Consider the following 16,623-nt stretch of genomic DNA (forward strand, 5'->3'; position numbering starts at 1 on the left):
GCCTACATGCAGTGTAGATTATAGATGATAGGGTCGATCCTGCATGCAGTGTAGATTATAGATGATAGGGTCGAGCCTACATGCAGCGTAGATTATAGATGATAGGGTCGATCCTGCATGCAGTGTAGATTATAGATAGGGTCGATCCTGCATGCAGTGTAGATTATAGATGATAGGGTCGATCCTGCATGCAGTGTAGATTATAGATGATAGGGTCGAGCCTACATGCAGTGTAGATTATAGATGATAGGGTCGATCCTGCATGCAGTGTAGATTATAGATGATAGGGTCGATCCTGCATGCAGTGTAGATTATAGATGATAGGGTCGATCCTACATGCAGTGTAGATTATAGACGATAGGGTCGATCCTGCATGCAGTGTAGATTATAGATAGGGTCGATCCTGCATGCAGTGTAGATTATAGATGATAGGGTCGATCCTGCATGCAGTGTAGATTATAGATGATAGGGTCGAGCCTACATGCAGTGTAGATTATAGATGATAGGGTCGATCCTGCATGCAGTGTAGATTATAGATGATAGGGTCGATCCTGCATGCAGTGTAGATTATAGATGATAGGGTCGATCCTACATGCAGTGTAGATTATAGACGATAGGGTCGATCCTGCATGCAGTGTAGATTATAGATAGGGTCGATCCTGCATGCAGTGTAGATTATAGATGATAGGGTCGATCCTGCATGCAGTGTAGATTATAGATGATAGGGTCGATCCTGCATGCAGTGAATTCAGTGAACATTTATCAGAAAACTGGGCTGATCTCATTGTTTACTGACATTTACTTAAACTATCAATACACCAAACTTATTCCATAGAGTACAATAGTACATTGCCAAAAACTGAAGCCATGTCACATGATGATTCAAAGTTTTATTAAAAAGACAGCAAAGTTTGTAGTTCTGACAAGGAATAAATGAAACTAAAATTTTACACTTGAAGACTAGGAAACCTCTGAGGCTGAGCTGAACTTGACCCTAAAATTTCTCCATTTCCAAATAGAAAATAACAGTCAGCAGGTCTAAGAAACACAATGTCTGCTTTGCATTTAACCTTTTTATTCTTTTCCACAGCCACCGGTTATAGTAAAACTTTGCTGAGACAGTCAGAATCAAATGACACACTAACTAGAACACGTGTCAGACTGGAGACCGGATCTCTGATGTGGGCTAGGGGAATCAGCTGCAGTAGAACTGGGCGGCGTCGGCACGGCGCCGCTTCCGATTCTGCTGCTGCTCAAAGAACTGACGAATGTCTTCAGGAGTCACCACCTATCAGAAGGAGGCACAAGGGTCACATGATCACATGGAAGGCAAGATTATGTGAAGCCTCTAGCTCAGGGGTGAGCAATCTCATCCACAAAGGGCCAGTGTGGGTGAAGGTTTTTGTTCCAACCAAGCAGTTACACACCTGATCCCACTAATCAACTAGTAGAGTCTTTGCTGAGGAACTTCATTAGGAGACATAGCAAGAAGGTCCTGGGTTCGATCGCCAGGGTAGTCCAACCTTGGGGGTCGTCCCGGGTCAACCTGTGTGGCGTTTGCATGTTCTCCCCGTGTCTGCATGGGTTTCCTCTGGGGGCTCCGGTTTCCTCCCACAGTCCAAAGACATGTAGGTCAGCTGAATCAGCTGTACTAAATTGTCCCTAGGTGTGAATGTGTGTGTGTGTATGTTGGCTCTGTGTGATGGCCTGGCGGCCTGTCCAGGGTGTCTCCCCGCCTGCCACCCAGTGACTGCTGGGATAGGCTCCAGCATCCCCGCGACCCTGAAAGAAGGATTAGCGGTTCGGATAATGGATGGAGGTGTGTAATTGCTTGGCTGGAACAGAAACCTTCCCCCACACGGGCCCCTGTTTTATACAGATTAGGCTTGATCATAAAATGACGGTGGGCAAAGATGAAACAATAGAAAATAATGACATCTACTGTCCCGAGGGAATGTAATCGTCGCTTGATAATTTCACAGCACGAATAACAATAATCAAATATCTCCATTTGCTCATTTTAATGTTCAACAGAATTATTTCAAATTTTCTTTTGCAAAATTTTTCTTTACAAAATAATTGAAAAATATATCCACATACAGAAATGAACAGGATCCAAGCAAAATAAGCTAAAAGATGAGAAACTGAAGACGCGATAACTGGTCGACCATTAGCTTGCAGAGCTATGTAGATGGATGGAAACGTTGTTAAAAGCTGGTGCATTTTTAAGATCTTTGGTAGTCTTGCTGTTCAAGATCTGTCTGCTTAAGCAAAGGAGGCACTGACAAAAAACTACCATTGAAATGATTTTGTAAAAATTGTACCCTGCAATATAAGTCTCTGCTCACTCGCTTATCTACTGCATGGTTTAGTCAGAAATGATGAATTTGCTATCTTAGACAGCCAGAATAATGATCTTAATGTTAACATGTCTAAATGATATTTTACTTGGATGTCGAGTTTCGTTTATCAGTATCAAGGTAGTCATTTGTAAAAATGGCAAACCTGTCCAGATCAACCGATTCAACTTTCTGTGAGAGTTAGAGTTCATTAGTCCGACACGTAATGACAAAGTGATGGACTTCCTTGTTGACTAACATTATCATCATCATCATCAGTTCCGTAACCTATGGAGGTTGTAGGAGCACAGCTGATGCCTCAACAGGGTTGAGTCATCGTGTTTCAGTAGGGGGAGTGGTCCCTATCTCCTCTCCGGGTATGGATGGCCGTTGGTTCAGAGAAACTCATTCGCCCTTTGACAGGTTTTGTTTTTAGTCCTGCTGGGTGTCCACACACCCTCCTCACAACAACCCAAGGGTTGAAGTGGGGGTGCCGGTTTAGTCGCCGATGACCTGACGGTTGCAGTTTAACGTTGTACCCAGGTTGGTATTGACTAACGGTTGCAATGTTTATTCATGTACTGACAGAGATGTTTTCTGAAAATTTAAATTCGAGGACATACAACTAATTCTTAAACACGTTTGAACCTGTCCCCTTTTTCTCTCCAATTGTACTTGGCCAATTACCCTACTCTTCACATCCGCTTCCTACCCGCAGACACGGCCAATTGTGTCTGTAGAGATGCCCAACCAAGCCGGAGGTAACACGGGGATTCGAACCATCAGCCCCCGTGTTGGTAAGCAACGGAATAGACCGTTACGCTACCCGGGCGCCCCCGAACCTCTGTTTTTAATACCTATGCAGGCTTGGTGATGTAATATGCCATGAACACTCTCACCAATCATGACCAAATTTCATAAGTTGTCCAGAAAGTTATCCTCGAGCGTGTTAACATCCATCCATCCATCATCCAAACTGCTTATCCTGCTCTCAGGGTCGCGGGGATGCTGAAGCCTATCCCAGCAGGCGGGGAGACACCCTGGACAGGCCACCAGACCATCACAGGGCCAACACACACACACACACCTAGGGACAATTTAGTATGGTCGATTCACCTGACCTACCTGTCTTTGGACTGTGGGAGGAAACCGGAGCACCCGGAGGAAACCCACACATACACGGGGAGAACTTGCAAACTCCACACAGAGGACGACCCGGGATGACCCACCAAGGTTGGACTACCCCGGGGCTCAAACCCAGGAGCCGTGCTAACCACTGCGCCATCGTGCCTCCAACAATTTTTTTTTTTTATTTATAATAAATTTATTATCATTCAACCGAAAATTAAAAAAAAAAATAATTGGTTGATAATAACCACACTGTTTGGTCCAACAATGATCTGACAGTTTAACGGGACAGTCCCAAGATGGTTCACACCAAGTTTCATGTGAATTGATTAGCTGGCCTAGAAGGAAATGTGAGAAATTTTTTTTGATTTCAAACAAATTAAAAATGACAGAAAACCAATATGACTTGGACCCAGCATGTTACAAAGAACCTATGAACACAGTCATTTTCTTGAGTCCATAGACAGGGCGGAAGCTTTAGAGGCTTATGATAAAGATCCTACCTTTCCTTCTGCTGCAAATCTCTGCAGGAAGTCCTTCAGCTCCGTTTTCATGTCATTGTATTCTGGAGGAAAAAAAAATAAATATTGTTTACACTCAAGAGTGTGATTTAGGGTGCTGTCACACTAGGGACCTGGGCCCAAATCCAAGTACACTTGACCTCAAAGTCCAGTTAATTTGATAGGTGTGAACACTGTGTACTGCACCCAAGCACGGATCAACGCACCGTGCCCAGTGGTCTCGAGTAGGGCAGAGTTGGAATTTTAAATGGTAGCCTAAAATAAGCAGAGGGTACAGAGGCTGTACTGCAGGGCAAGAACAAACTGACTGACGCCTCAGTTTGTGTATTTTCCCCCTATATGTGTACTCTCTATGCCTTCTGTTTGCTGTGTTGTGTGCCCACGTGTTGATGGGTCTAGCTTTGGAGAGACAAAGTAAATTTTGCAATGAAGACAAAAAAGTATGTATGTATGTATGTGTGTATGTGTATGAATCAATCAATCAATCATGGTTACAGTTCGCATCAATAGTGAAAACTGGACCAAAACACACAAGTGGACTGCTATGCTAAAAGGCATTTCTCAACACCGCCCGTCTCCTCTGAAATCTGCGTATGTGCGCTGCACGCACCAGTCTCGTGTGTAGGTACGCAAGTGTACTCGAGTATGGAACAATATTACTAATGTGAAAGCTGAGCAGCGGTGGAGTGGATAGGGGGGCAATCGTATCTAATATGAAAAGCTGACAGAGTGTAAAAACTAAAGATTCAACTTGATCAGAAATTACTATTTTTTAAAAGATGATTTACAATCATAGTACCATGAATGATCTCTAGCTGCTGAACATGGTTCAGGTTGTCCAGGGCTGACATCAGGGGGTCGTGACCTCTCTGCTCCTGCTCACTGCTCTTCCCTTTGTTTTCGTAGGCGAGGACGGTGTCTGCCTCATCAAGAAGAAAGGAAACTCCTGCAGCAGCATAGGAATTCTGCACAGCAACATAGGAGATATGAGGGTGATGGTAGTCTCACTTCTCCCTTCCCAGAGAGCACTGCACTTCAGTAGGGGCTTACTGAACCAGCTACAAAACTCAGGTAATTAAATTAAAAGGCAGGGCTGTTTCCTTCTAAAGAAACCAACCACTATTCTATTGGGCGGGACTTCAGGTGACTGTCCTCCAAAATAATGTCGAGTGGCAACATTTTTATGTGGAACCTGAACTCATGAGTAACATGCTGATTTGGGGAAGTGAGCAACAGAGAAACCTCTTATAAATACACCAACAAAAGATGTGGACATTTGCCAGCTTTTTGGTTATCATTACAAAGACAGGAGGAACAAGCATAATCTATTCAATGGTACCATAAAACAGCAATATGGTTTAGATTGACAAGAACTGGGTCCATCAGAGCTAGTGATGCACTAAATTCCTTGTACAGATGAAGGGCTATAGTTGAAAAACCAGGCTTTTGCCCTAGCCAGTTGGAAAACAGGCAGACATCACACTTTGAAATTAGGTATTTAATAAATATTCTTTTGAAATCCTTGATATTGCTGATAGAAAGAGTCAAAATACCTTGAAGAGAGAGCCATCTTTTTTTCTTTTTTTTTTTTAATCGTAGTTGTCCATTTTGATCCACATATTTGATTTGGCAAAGATTTGACGCTGGATGCCCTTCCTGATGCAACTCTCCCCTAAATGGGGAGGGTTGCATCAGGGTTGCAAAGGAGACAAAGCAAGAGGGGCAAGATTGAGGTGGTTTGGACATGTGTGGAGGAGAGATGCTGGGTATATTGGGAGAAGGATGCTGAATATGGAGCTGCCAGGGAAGAGGAAAAGAGGAAGGCCAAAGAGGAGGTTGATGGATGTGGTGAGGGAGGACATGCAGGTGGCTGTTGTGACAGAGGAAGATGCAGAGGACAGGAAGAAATGGAAACGGATGATCCACTGTGGCGGCCCCTAACGGGAGCAGCCGAAAGTAGTAGTAGTAGTAGTAGATGTCCATTTTGAAACGTTCTTGTGTTTGTAGGGGGATGATAAAATCTGTGACACAATGGGCTCGGAGTGGAAAGGACAGGACATGTCTGACTGGATTTGGTCGGCACCTCAGAACACTATAGAAGTTCTCCACATCTTTTTGGCCAGACTAAGGTTTAACATATCTCACAGACTAAAGCCTTTGCCCAAAGGGACTTACAGGCATACTATGTAGATTTTCTCCTCATATTTTGTATAAGGCCATAGATAATTAAAACCTATTTACCCCTGAATGCCAGCAAAGACTAAATCCCAATTTAATCAAAGGTTAAATCAAGGACAATAGGACCCATATTTAAAACTATAGCTGGTATCGGGTCCACAAATCCGATCTTAACGAACACATTTGACTCTACAACTGTTGTCAGCCAACCCAGCATGATTTAATATGTCTGAAAAATATCACCCAACATCTGCATGGATTCACTGTTCTTTTAATTATTGACATGGATTGTGTGAGTTCTTGTGAGGGTAGTCAAGTGTTTGAAGGCAGCCAGACTGCCTTTTACCAAGTTGGTCTACCTGGCAGCCATCACAGGAGCAGAGTCTGGATCGCCAGCTGGGGGGCCAGAAAACAGCTCCTGACTGGTCTCTCTTCTGACCAACAGCTTGCAGCTCCTTAAGCTTGCACCCGCCTTCCATTTCCTGATGGGTTCTTTTACAGCTTGCAATACTATTTTCTTTTGCCTAAAAGATGAGTTTCCAGAAGAAAAAAAAAACGTAGGTTAGCTTATTTCCAGACCAGGTAAATCCAGTGAAAAGTACACTGATGGCCAGATCAGTAATGGACTTTTACTTTACTAAAATAGTTTTCTCTTTAAGTTAAACCTCCATCATGACAGATCACTCTTTCATCAGGAGGAACTTTGCTCATATTCACGCTAAGTATCATTTTTCCTTTCTTTCCTTTACAAGGTCAGTAATCTACAGAAACATCACCCCTGGAGCTCAAGGACATTTCAGCAGGGCTTGAACACGGGTCCTTTGAAGGGACAGTTTATGCACCTTCTCTGTACTCGTTGATGCCTCCTCTGTACATCCTCCTCCCTCTTCCTCCTCCTTTATACCTGGACTGGCTATGGGGACACAGGGCACTGTGGAACAGTCCAAACAAACCCTACACACACACACTCAGGGTGCAATAACCACAAGATCTACTCTCATGAAGACTAACAAGTATACTTCCTTACTACTGCAAATATAAGCGCACTGTTGACTTACCGTGTAAACTATGATTTACTGTACAATGAATATTAAAATACACAGGCAGCCACCTCAGGACAAAAGCGGAGGAGTTAATCAAAGGTTTTACTTGATCTCACAGAATTTCAAGAAACTATCTGCATGCATCTCAGCCTTTTGACTGAGGTGGTGGCTTTTTCAGAGACTGGCCTCTTCAATAATACATATGAGTAAGGTAAAGTTCAGGAGAAGGGTACCTGCCAAGTGGGCAGCGTAGGTCCATAAGAATGGATGCTTGTTCATGCAAGACTCACAGACCATCTCCTGCAACTCCACACAGTCTGGAACCATACAGCCCAGGTGCTGCTGAAGACAAGGGTTTCTTTACAGAAAGCAGCTCAGAGAGCGCCACTGCTGGGACTTACAACACCCGTCCCTGTTTGATAGATGTTTCACATTGGTCATCAAGTACACCAAGACATAGAGGCCTTACCCTACCATGAAGCCAATCCTCACAGATAATACACTGAATCATCTCATCTTCTACCTGCAAGCCAGACAAAATAGGTCTCATTTCATAATCAATATCAAATGTAAGAAACTAGTTCGTTTATTAACAGTAAAAGTTCTGACCTGGTCATCTGGATCGGGATAAGGACGATTGCAGGTACAGTAGAGACCAAAGAAGTTGTGACTGTATTTATTTTCACCATTGATCTGTTCTTTCTCCTGAAAGCAGGAATACGAGTTAAGTGACGTCACTGTGTTGCAGAAATAAACCAACAGCAGAGTATCTGAAGCAGCATCACACCTACCGAGTAAAACTTGCACTTCAGATCTCTGAACTTGCTGTTTCCACAGTCACAACGGAAGCTCCTGTCAGAACAAAACCCGATGAGCTGATTCCAAAGTCTACTGCTCAGTACTGACGACTAAATACTCAAATGAGAACAGTTTACAGCGCTAAGATAAAACATATGAAAGCAAATTGTGGATTCATGTTATTGGACAGGAAGTGTTCTACTTGGGCTTTGACGTCACCTTTTGGTGTATAGTTCAAACAGCTCGTGGCCTTCGTGGCATTTATAGGAACAAGCCAGGCAGATGCCCGCTGCCTCTCCCCCCTTTGGTGTGCAGGTGTTACAGGCATACAAGGCTTGTCGTTTCACATAACCCTGCAAACCAGAACCAACACCACAGCATTTAGAATATAACCCAAAATAATAAGGGTTTCCAATCGAAACACCATTTCGCGACTACAAACTGACTGTTTGCCACTGAACTGAGACTATATGTTCTACTGCTAACGAGATAAAAAGAGATAACTAAGTTGGGGCCCATGGTGACCTAAAATAGGTTATCAAATTAAAAGAGGCAGACAAAGCCATCGAACCTGTGGAAAGGAGCACTGGTCTGCATCACTGCCCCCTAAGACAGCAGAGGCTTCGTTCTCCAGCTCTTCGTCCTCCTCCAAAACATCCACCAGAGAAACCGTCTCCTCGCCTTCCTTTACCGCCATTCTGAAGAAGAGGAAATGGGGAGACGTAATGTTGAGTTTCTCTCAAGCAAATTGCTAAAATACCGTATTTTCGTCCCCAAAAACGGACGACGCTCATATAAAAAGTTGTACCGGCTCGCCAGATTGAAAGTAAGGAGACTGTTGAATTGTTTGTTGGAAGCTTGGCGGCCTGCGCGCTTCACGGCGCCATGATCAATGACAGCTTCCGGCTAACTTCCGGATGATAAATTCGGCGGGAATTTGGGCGCACAGTTAAAACTGTTTTTTGTTTTGGAAAAAAAACAAGCCTATCTTCGTTAGACGTCGGAAAGAAGCACCTTCGTATCCGCGCTGCAAAACCATGTGTTTCCGTGCCAGTAACCGGCTACAGTATTATGGTGCGTTCCCGTTCCGCTCGTCAATTCTAAACTTATTACCTTGTAATTCCCACACAACACTTTTGCCTTTCACATCTTGTGACGTGGGATTTGAACGGTAATAAATGTGATTTGATCTTATCCAGTGACAACAAGGCTACATCTAACTGGACGGACAAAGGTGAGTCCACACATATTGGCAGGCATTCGACTATGAATTTCAGTTCTTTGATTAAACTTTGATTAGTGTACTGAGACAAATTTTTCACTCAAAATTAACTGATAAAAATGTTTTCATTTCACATATACCTGCTGATGTCCGCTGAGAGGAAACCGTGACTCATGCTTGCTGTGATGACAGACTTCTTCTCTGGAACCGAAACGCTATTGTGCCGTTGTAACCGCTTTATTCTCGTAACATGGCTTCTTCATCAGCCATCACACTGTAACGTGCATGGGCGTGTCTTCTTATCCATGCACGTTACAATACTGTGCTTCCGTAGCTCTTCCATAACCTCTGATGGATGGTAAAGATTATAAAGAGATTCAGCAGACAGGTTAGACAAGTGAACAAAACTGGAAGAAAATGGTGAAAACCGTTTTCTTGTGGATCTATGAAAAAGACTTCTTCGAGTTTAGGGAGTCAGGGGGCTTAAGGAGCATATTCTGATATGATTATAAACATTACTGAATGAGTGAAAGGATTCAGACACTGCTACAGCGAGCAAAATAATTAAACTACTAAAATCGGCAGCTTCCGGTGACTTCCAAACGCATCAGTTCATTGCATGAAGCTGATTGGCCAAATTGAAAGCGGAAATGAGGTTCAGAGGTCAATGGTGGGGAGGAGTCATGTCGAGTTCATGGGACGTTTCCCTTATTCAAACGATATATTTACAACAATAAGTCAAACATTACAATTGAAAACTTTTCATTTTCTAGAATGAAAACAATGGGCATACGCCACAAGAGATGTAAAACATGTACACAAACCATACAAAAGAGGCATAGAATAAATAAGCGGAGAGCGACATTTGAAAAGCGAGGACACGAGCGGGTTTGAAAATAAGAGAGAGGAGCAATGCATCGAATTGCTGAAGCGACACTAGTCAGTCACTGGGAACAGACGTAGCTCGTTGGGATGATGGTCGTGACAAGAGAAGACGGGATTTTCAAGGACCCACATAAGGTCAGGAAGTTTGCAGGGAGAAAATTTGGAGACGATCGATCAGTAGGATGGTTATCATTGATTGTATATCAGAACGTCAGAGGGATAGCGCTCTTAAGGTCGGTGTATTTAGAAGGTATAAAGTGAAGGACATCACAAATTGAATTTTAATTAAATTTTATCTTAGCTAGGCCTTCATATTTTCAAATGGTCAAATCCTCCTTCTACCACCTTCACAACATTGTGAAAATAAGACCCTCTCTCACACGCCCTACTGCTGAGACACTGATCCACGCCTTTATCTCCTCCCGCCCTGATTACTGCAACTCACTCCTCTATGGCATCAGTGCTACCTCCATCAAGAGACCCCAATTGGTCCGAAACGCATCCGCCCGACTTTCAACTTTCACCGAATCCTGGTACCACATCACTCCAGTCCTAAAAGACCTCCACTGGCTACCCATCTCCCACCGGATCAATTACAAAATCCTGGTTCTCACTTATAAAGCCCTTCACCAACTGGCTCCCCCTATACCTCACCGACCTCCTCTCCCCCTACCAACCCTCCAGGTCCCTCAGATCCACCTCAGCCTCCCTTCTCTCCACCCCCAGGTCCAACCTCCGCGGCTTTGGTACCGAGCCTTCTCCAGGGCAGCTCCCAGGGCCTGGAACTCACTCCACCAAATCATTAGACTCAGAATCCCTCCCACTCTTCCAATCCCGTCTCAAAACACAACTCTTCTCAACTGCCTTCTCCTGCACCCCCCCCCCCACGTCCTCTCATCCACCCCTAATCTGAGGCAGACTAAGGACCGAGCACTCGACCTGCTGCCCCGTCCTCTTGGAACTCTCCCTCCCAAGCACATCAGACACTGCTGCGATCGGCCCACAATTGCGTCATTAATCAGGACGCACCTCTTCAACCTGCTTTCAAGTGAGATTTATGTTGTGTTGCATGTTTTTGGTGTTAAATTTATTCTAATTTATGTAAAGCGTCTTTGAGTACCATGAAAAGCGATATATAAATAAAACGCATTATCATGATTTATCAAAAATATGCATTAACGTTAGAATTTGATCAGACTTTCATATTATTTCTTATTATCCAGTAAATTGTATACACAGTTCAACAACCATTAACCTCATATTTCGTATCATCAAAATATTATTAAAAACTTATCGAATAACAGGGTTGAACTCAGCGTGACAAGGTTGAAAACGATAACAGGGTTGAAGGGACGATCAATATTTCAATACGGTGTGGATTTATTTACCTGTGAAACTAATAATAGTAAATAGCGTAGCGAATTCGGGGGACAACGCAACCACAGAAACTGCCGCGGACGGGAAGCGAACCCGTGTAGCCCGTACCGCAGGAGACATCGCTAACCGCTCGACTAAAGGGTCAGACCCGCCAGCCAGCGGCCAGCGTGTCTTCTTACCCATGCACGTTACACTAGATTTGACAGAGGACAACAGTCAGATTTTTCAACTGTCATGAAAAAACACGAAACAAACAAAATTATCATTCAATTCAATTCAGTTCAATTCAATTCAATTCATTGTCATTAAAAACAATGTGCAGGCACATGTTAATGAAATGAGGGCTGTGGCTTCACCAAACAGTGCAAGACAGACACAGACAAACACAGCAAACACAATATAAGATATACACACATGAAGACCAAAAGCTAAAACTAAGTTAAAAAAGAGCTGGAGTACGAAATATTTAAAATATCTACAGACATTCAGTGGGTGGCCAGGTTCAGATGGGCAACAGCTTGTGGAAAGAAGCTGTTTTTGAGCCTGGTAGTGTGGGCTCTGAGGCTCCTGTAGCGCCTCCCAGAGCGCAGGGGGGAGAACAGTCCATGGTTGGGGTGGGTGGGATCCCTGCTGATGCTCAGACCCCTTCGAAGGCAGCGTTTGTGATAAATGTCTTTTATGGCTGGGAGCTGGGTACCGGTGATATGCTGGGCCGCCTTGACGACCCACTGCAGACCTTTCTGGTCTACTGAGTGTATTGATATGACAAGTACATGCAGTATCAGTTCATGATGTTATACCGCTGCACCAGTAGGTGGCAGTAGCGTAAGGTTGTCGTGCCATCCTAATTTTATATGTGGAAAGAGCGACGAATAAAAACGCTCTGAATCAAGACTCCGGTGTACAAGCCTCGTCAGTACATGGTACCAGGAGAAAAATGAAATTGAAAGGACGGACAATGAACTCCCTTCGTCAGCCAGACGAGTTAAAGTTGACTGGGAACGTCGACGAAAACTGGAAAGCTTTCAAGCAAAGTTTTGAACTGTATACTCTTGCTATCGGTCTAAAAGACGACGAAGAAACGCGGAAAATAGCATTGTGGCTAACTGTAGCAGGCCGCGCCGCACCGGATGTGTACAACACGTTTGTTTTTGCGGATGCGGAAAAAGACAAGTACGAGGCTGTAATAACCACATTTGACCAGTACTGCACACCGAGACACAACGTGGCCTACGAAAGGTATGTTTTCAGAAGTCGTCTCCAAAAGGAGTCAGAGTCAATTGAACAGTATGTCACGGACTTGCGGCTAAAAAGTCGTTCGTGTAACTTCGGGACATTATGTGAATCCCTGATCAAATAGTGATTGGAGTGAGGGACAAGAACGTGATGATGCAACTTCTCAAAGACACGGACCTCACGTTCGAGTAGGCGATAAAGATTTGCCAAACGTTGAAAGCACGAGGATGCAAATAAAGACCTTTGACAACGTCGCCGCGGCCGAAACAGCTGAGGTGGATGCTGTGCGGCTGAAACAGCTGAGATGGATGCTGTGCGGCTGAAAGAAAAGAGAAAAAGTAACGTCAAGTCTAACAGAAAAGCGCCTCAACAGCAGGAGAGCGCGGGCTGCAATCGGCGTGGCAACAGGCACACGCCTAAACAGTGCCCAGCCTTAAGTAGTAAGGGAAACATATGAAAATCTGGGAACTAAATCCTTACCAAGAAATTTCTTCACCAATGTGTTTGTAAATGTGTGTAATAGCATGTATTAAAATGTTGAAATTCAACTCCCGTGGGAAACCTCGTAAAAAACTGCTCAAAGTTGGGGTACCCATAACCGATTTAAAAAAAATCTAAAACGTTTAACTTGGCCTTAAATAACTTGTGAGGGGTCAAACTAGGGGTTTTTCATGATTCTGGGTTGATTGCAAGCATTCGTTTTTCACCCAAACCACTCATTGGTGGAAAAACGGCCACGCCCACTTTTACATTAACATTTTAAGTAGCTTTATTAGTTTATTTCAATATCTTGCATAATACTTAGAGCAAATACTGATCCACTATGTCAAATGCTTCAGGAGTCAATGTCTGAGTCTTCTCCATACTCAGCACCATCATGAATTCAATTCTTGCATGTAATGCCTTTACAAACTCCACATGCTGAAATGCATTTGACACCATTCTTCTTGCAGCTGCACCGCCGGTTGCTGTTATCTCCATTACAATTACAGCTTGTGAACTGGAGTACCTCCTCAGGAGCCATGGGGTCTAGTGTTGGAACTGGCTCATAACCATGAACACCTAATGTCCATCCATAGTCATTGGGGTCCAAAGACATGCTCTGTAGAAGGATCCAGTCCCGGGTTTGTAGATAGGCACGGAGAGAATGCTGTGCAGCTGCACCCTCTGTTGGAGATAGAGTCTCTGGTTTGATCAGCCCAGCCGCCGCTTTCTGTGAGAACATGTTTTATCGAATTGTACCCAAAGTAGTACCTGGTGCATGGGAAATGTACTGGAAGATCGCAGTACCAGCCTGAATCACTGCATCCTTAGTAGCTTGTATGTCAAGGAAGATGTCCATGTGTTCATCAGTGTCCCCTGCACAAAACCTGCAAAAAATGCACATTGAGATTTGTTTCAAATGTAGAGTGTAATAGAAATAAAAATTCATTATTATTATTATTATTATTATTATTACCTGTCAAATAGAGTTGTTTTCCCATGGCCAGCGATTGCAGAAACCGTATCACAACCAGTGAAGGCATGACAAAAGAGCAGGTTGCGTCTCTGTCTTTCAGAGAGAGCTTCTTGGATCCCTCTGACATCATAAGAGCCCTTTGATGTGGTTAAGAAGAGTGGATGGTTGGTGCTTGAGCTATGGTGCACCAGCATTACCAGCACATCTGCGTCTTCTGCCCGCACCTGAAAATAGAACAAGATATGCAAAGTGTGTTGAAGTATGCAAAAACAGATAACAATTGTCAAGTTATTCAACAATGTGAATACTCTTCTTTTTAAATTAATCATAGCTGATGAAAGTAAAATGCCTACACAAATGTTACTGACCTCAACAGAGTCAAGCAGACAATGCCTCTCTCACAATTGAAGTGTCAGCATCATTGTCACATTGCTCCATGGTGATGTGAAGTTTTCGGAATGTTGAAGAGAGGAGGTGGATGAGCTCACTCTTGTTATGAGTGTTGTCCAAGATCTTTGCTCTTGGTGTCCAATGTATCATATCCGGTCGAATCTGGAGATCACAGCATGACTGCTTGGTACGCCGGATGTGGTCGTGATCTTTTGGTGATCTGCTATAGCCATCAAAGACCACGATGATCTTCTGAGAGCGACGGCCAAGACACTGCATGTAGCTCAGGTAACTGTTGGCAATCTCCTGCCAAGTCTGACCTTGTTCCCACTTCACCATGTAGAGAACCCATCCGCCATCAGCCACCAGAGTGGAGCAGGGTTGGTTAGTGAGGTCAAGCGGATCAGTTAACTCCTTCAGGCTAGTCTTGGAAAAGCCTGCCTTGTTCGCCTTGTTCATTTTCTGATCTTTGTTGCTGAACAGGGACAATGGGAAGGGAGTCAGCTCATACTCTAAGCTTGTCTCAACTGTCATATCCCGTTGGGCCAAAATGATTATCGGTTGAACAACTTGAGTGAGTCAAGGTGAATCTTCTTCTCGTTGACTTTGGGAATCTTTCTGAGTGATGACAGGGCTTGTACCTTCAACTTCACCTCCATTAGCGGTGTCACTGACCGTCCATCCAGCTTTATCTGCATCTCCCTCCATACTTCAGCTGCTCTCTGCATTGACTGGGTCATCTCCTGTGCTTGTGAATCCTGTTGAGAAAGACACAAGCAACTCCTTGTCTCGATCGTGGTCGAATGGGTTGTTCTCCTCAAACCATTTGAGGGCAAGTTCAATCGCTTCAGCATCTCGCTTCATCTGTGTTTTGGCAAGGTCTCTGTGGAGTGGACCATTTTTCTTGACACCTTCCTCCATGCGCTGGTTGACATTGGAGAAGTGGTTGAGAGTGAGCACCCAGCACTTGTGGCCAGAATCACTATTTCTCACCCTCCCTCTGCTCAGTCCACCTTCTGACTTGGCTGTCTTCATTAATGTCTGCTCGATACAGATGTCACACCAGGTGCCAGACCAATCATGGCTAGAGTAACGGACAACATGGTTCCCATGGGCAGTGAAACTTTCTAAGATCTCCTTGTAAGCAGGCAAAGTTTCGAGTTGCTTCATGAGTTGACAGTACAGCCGTGCGCCCTTGGCATATTGGTGATGCCCCGCAGCTGCAAAGATTTCCAGCATCCTGGTAATAATGCAGGACAGGTGCCCATTGTGATCTGCAAGCCATTCAGTTCTGATGAAGATCTTGATGACATCTACCATGTAGTAGTACTGCACCCAGAGTGCAGGCGTTCTTCCTCCTTCGGCAAGTCTTTTGAAGGTTTCTTCAAACCTCTGTTCAAACACTGCAACTACTGGGTCTGTGTGCCTGGCTCCCATCTTCCCATCAGCTACCTTCTCCATGAAGGTCCTAATTTCACCAAGCTCCTCCTCAGTGAAAGCGTGTTTCATGATGTGCTGATAGATGGCTGCATTGATAAGGAGGTGAGTGTTATGGCTCGCCCACCCCGCGCCGTGGCCCGCCCACCCCACGCCGGCAGCCAATCGGCTCGTCAGGGCCGGGCTTAGTCATCAGGGCTGGGCTTAAGTTTGGTGGCCTCCCACGTGCCCGTTGTCAGTTCGTGTTGTAACTTCCCCGCAGTAGCGGCGACTCTCCTCTCACGGTCCTTTTCTCTACGAACTCATCCCAGCCCTTGGTTCATGATTTTCCCTTGCAAGGTTTCCCCGTGGAAGTATCCTGCCTTGTTCCCGTTTGGATTACCCGCGAGTTTTTTTCCCCCTTGGACTTTCCGTTTTTTCCTTGTCGCTCATTGCCTTCCTATGTTTGAATAAAGTACGCCAGTTTTTCGGCTAACCCCATCTCTGTCTGGTGTCGTGCGCTTGGGGTCTTCCACAAACCCTAACAGTACGAACTGACCATGACGACCCCAGCCGACACGGAGAGCGTACCGCCCAGCCCGCTTCGAGCGGCCCTCATCGAACAGATCCG

At 44.6% G+C, this 16,623-nt stretch overlaps 1 protein-coding gene across 4 annotated transcripts; it reads right to left on the reverse strand.

Annotated features, from left to right (window-relative positions):
• Positions 1-870: 870 nt before the first annotated feature.
• On the reverse strand, positions 871-8,894 carry LOC130125227 (putative E3 ubiquitin-protein ligase UBR7). 4 transcript variants are annotated; one of them, XM_056294733.1, is made up of 12 exons: positions 8,816-8,894; positions 8,579-8,705; positions 8,227-8,360; positions 8,001-8,061; positions 7,819-7,914; positions 7,679-7,732; positions 7,443-7,548; positions 7,009-7,079; positions 6,526-6,690; positions 4,788-4,953; positions 3,971-4,032; positions 871-1,288 (listed from the first exon to the last, which is right to left on the reverse strand). In XM_056294733.1, the coding sequence occupies exons 2-12, from the start codon at positions 8,702-8,704 to the stop codon at positions 1,196-1,198; spliced, it is 1,134 nt and encodes a 377-aa protein (XP_056150708.1). In that variant the 5' UTR covers position 8,705; positions 8,816-8,894; the 3' UTR covers positions 871-1,195. The 4 variants fall into 4 exon arrangements, with proteins under 4 accessions (XP_056150708.1, XP_056150706.1, XP_056150707.1 ...); XM_056294731.1 differs by having other exon boundaries at positions 7,009-7,097; XM_056294732.1 differs by having other exon boundaries at positions 7,443-7,551.
• Between the last annotated feature and the right edge of the window lie 7,729 nt (positions 8,895-16,623).

The sequence above is a fragment of the Lampris incognitus genome, chromosome 15 (genome assembly GCF_029633865.1).
Source record: "Lampris incognitus isolate fLamInc1 chromosome 15, fLamInc1.hap2, whole genome shotgun sequence".
In the NCBI taxonomy this organism is placed as follows: Eukaryota; Metazoa; Chordata; class Actinopteri; order Lampriformes; family Lampridae; genus Lampris; species Lampris incognitus.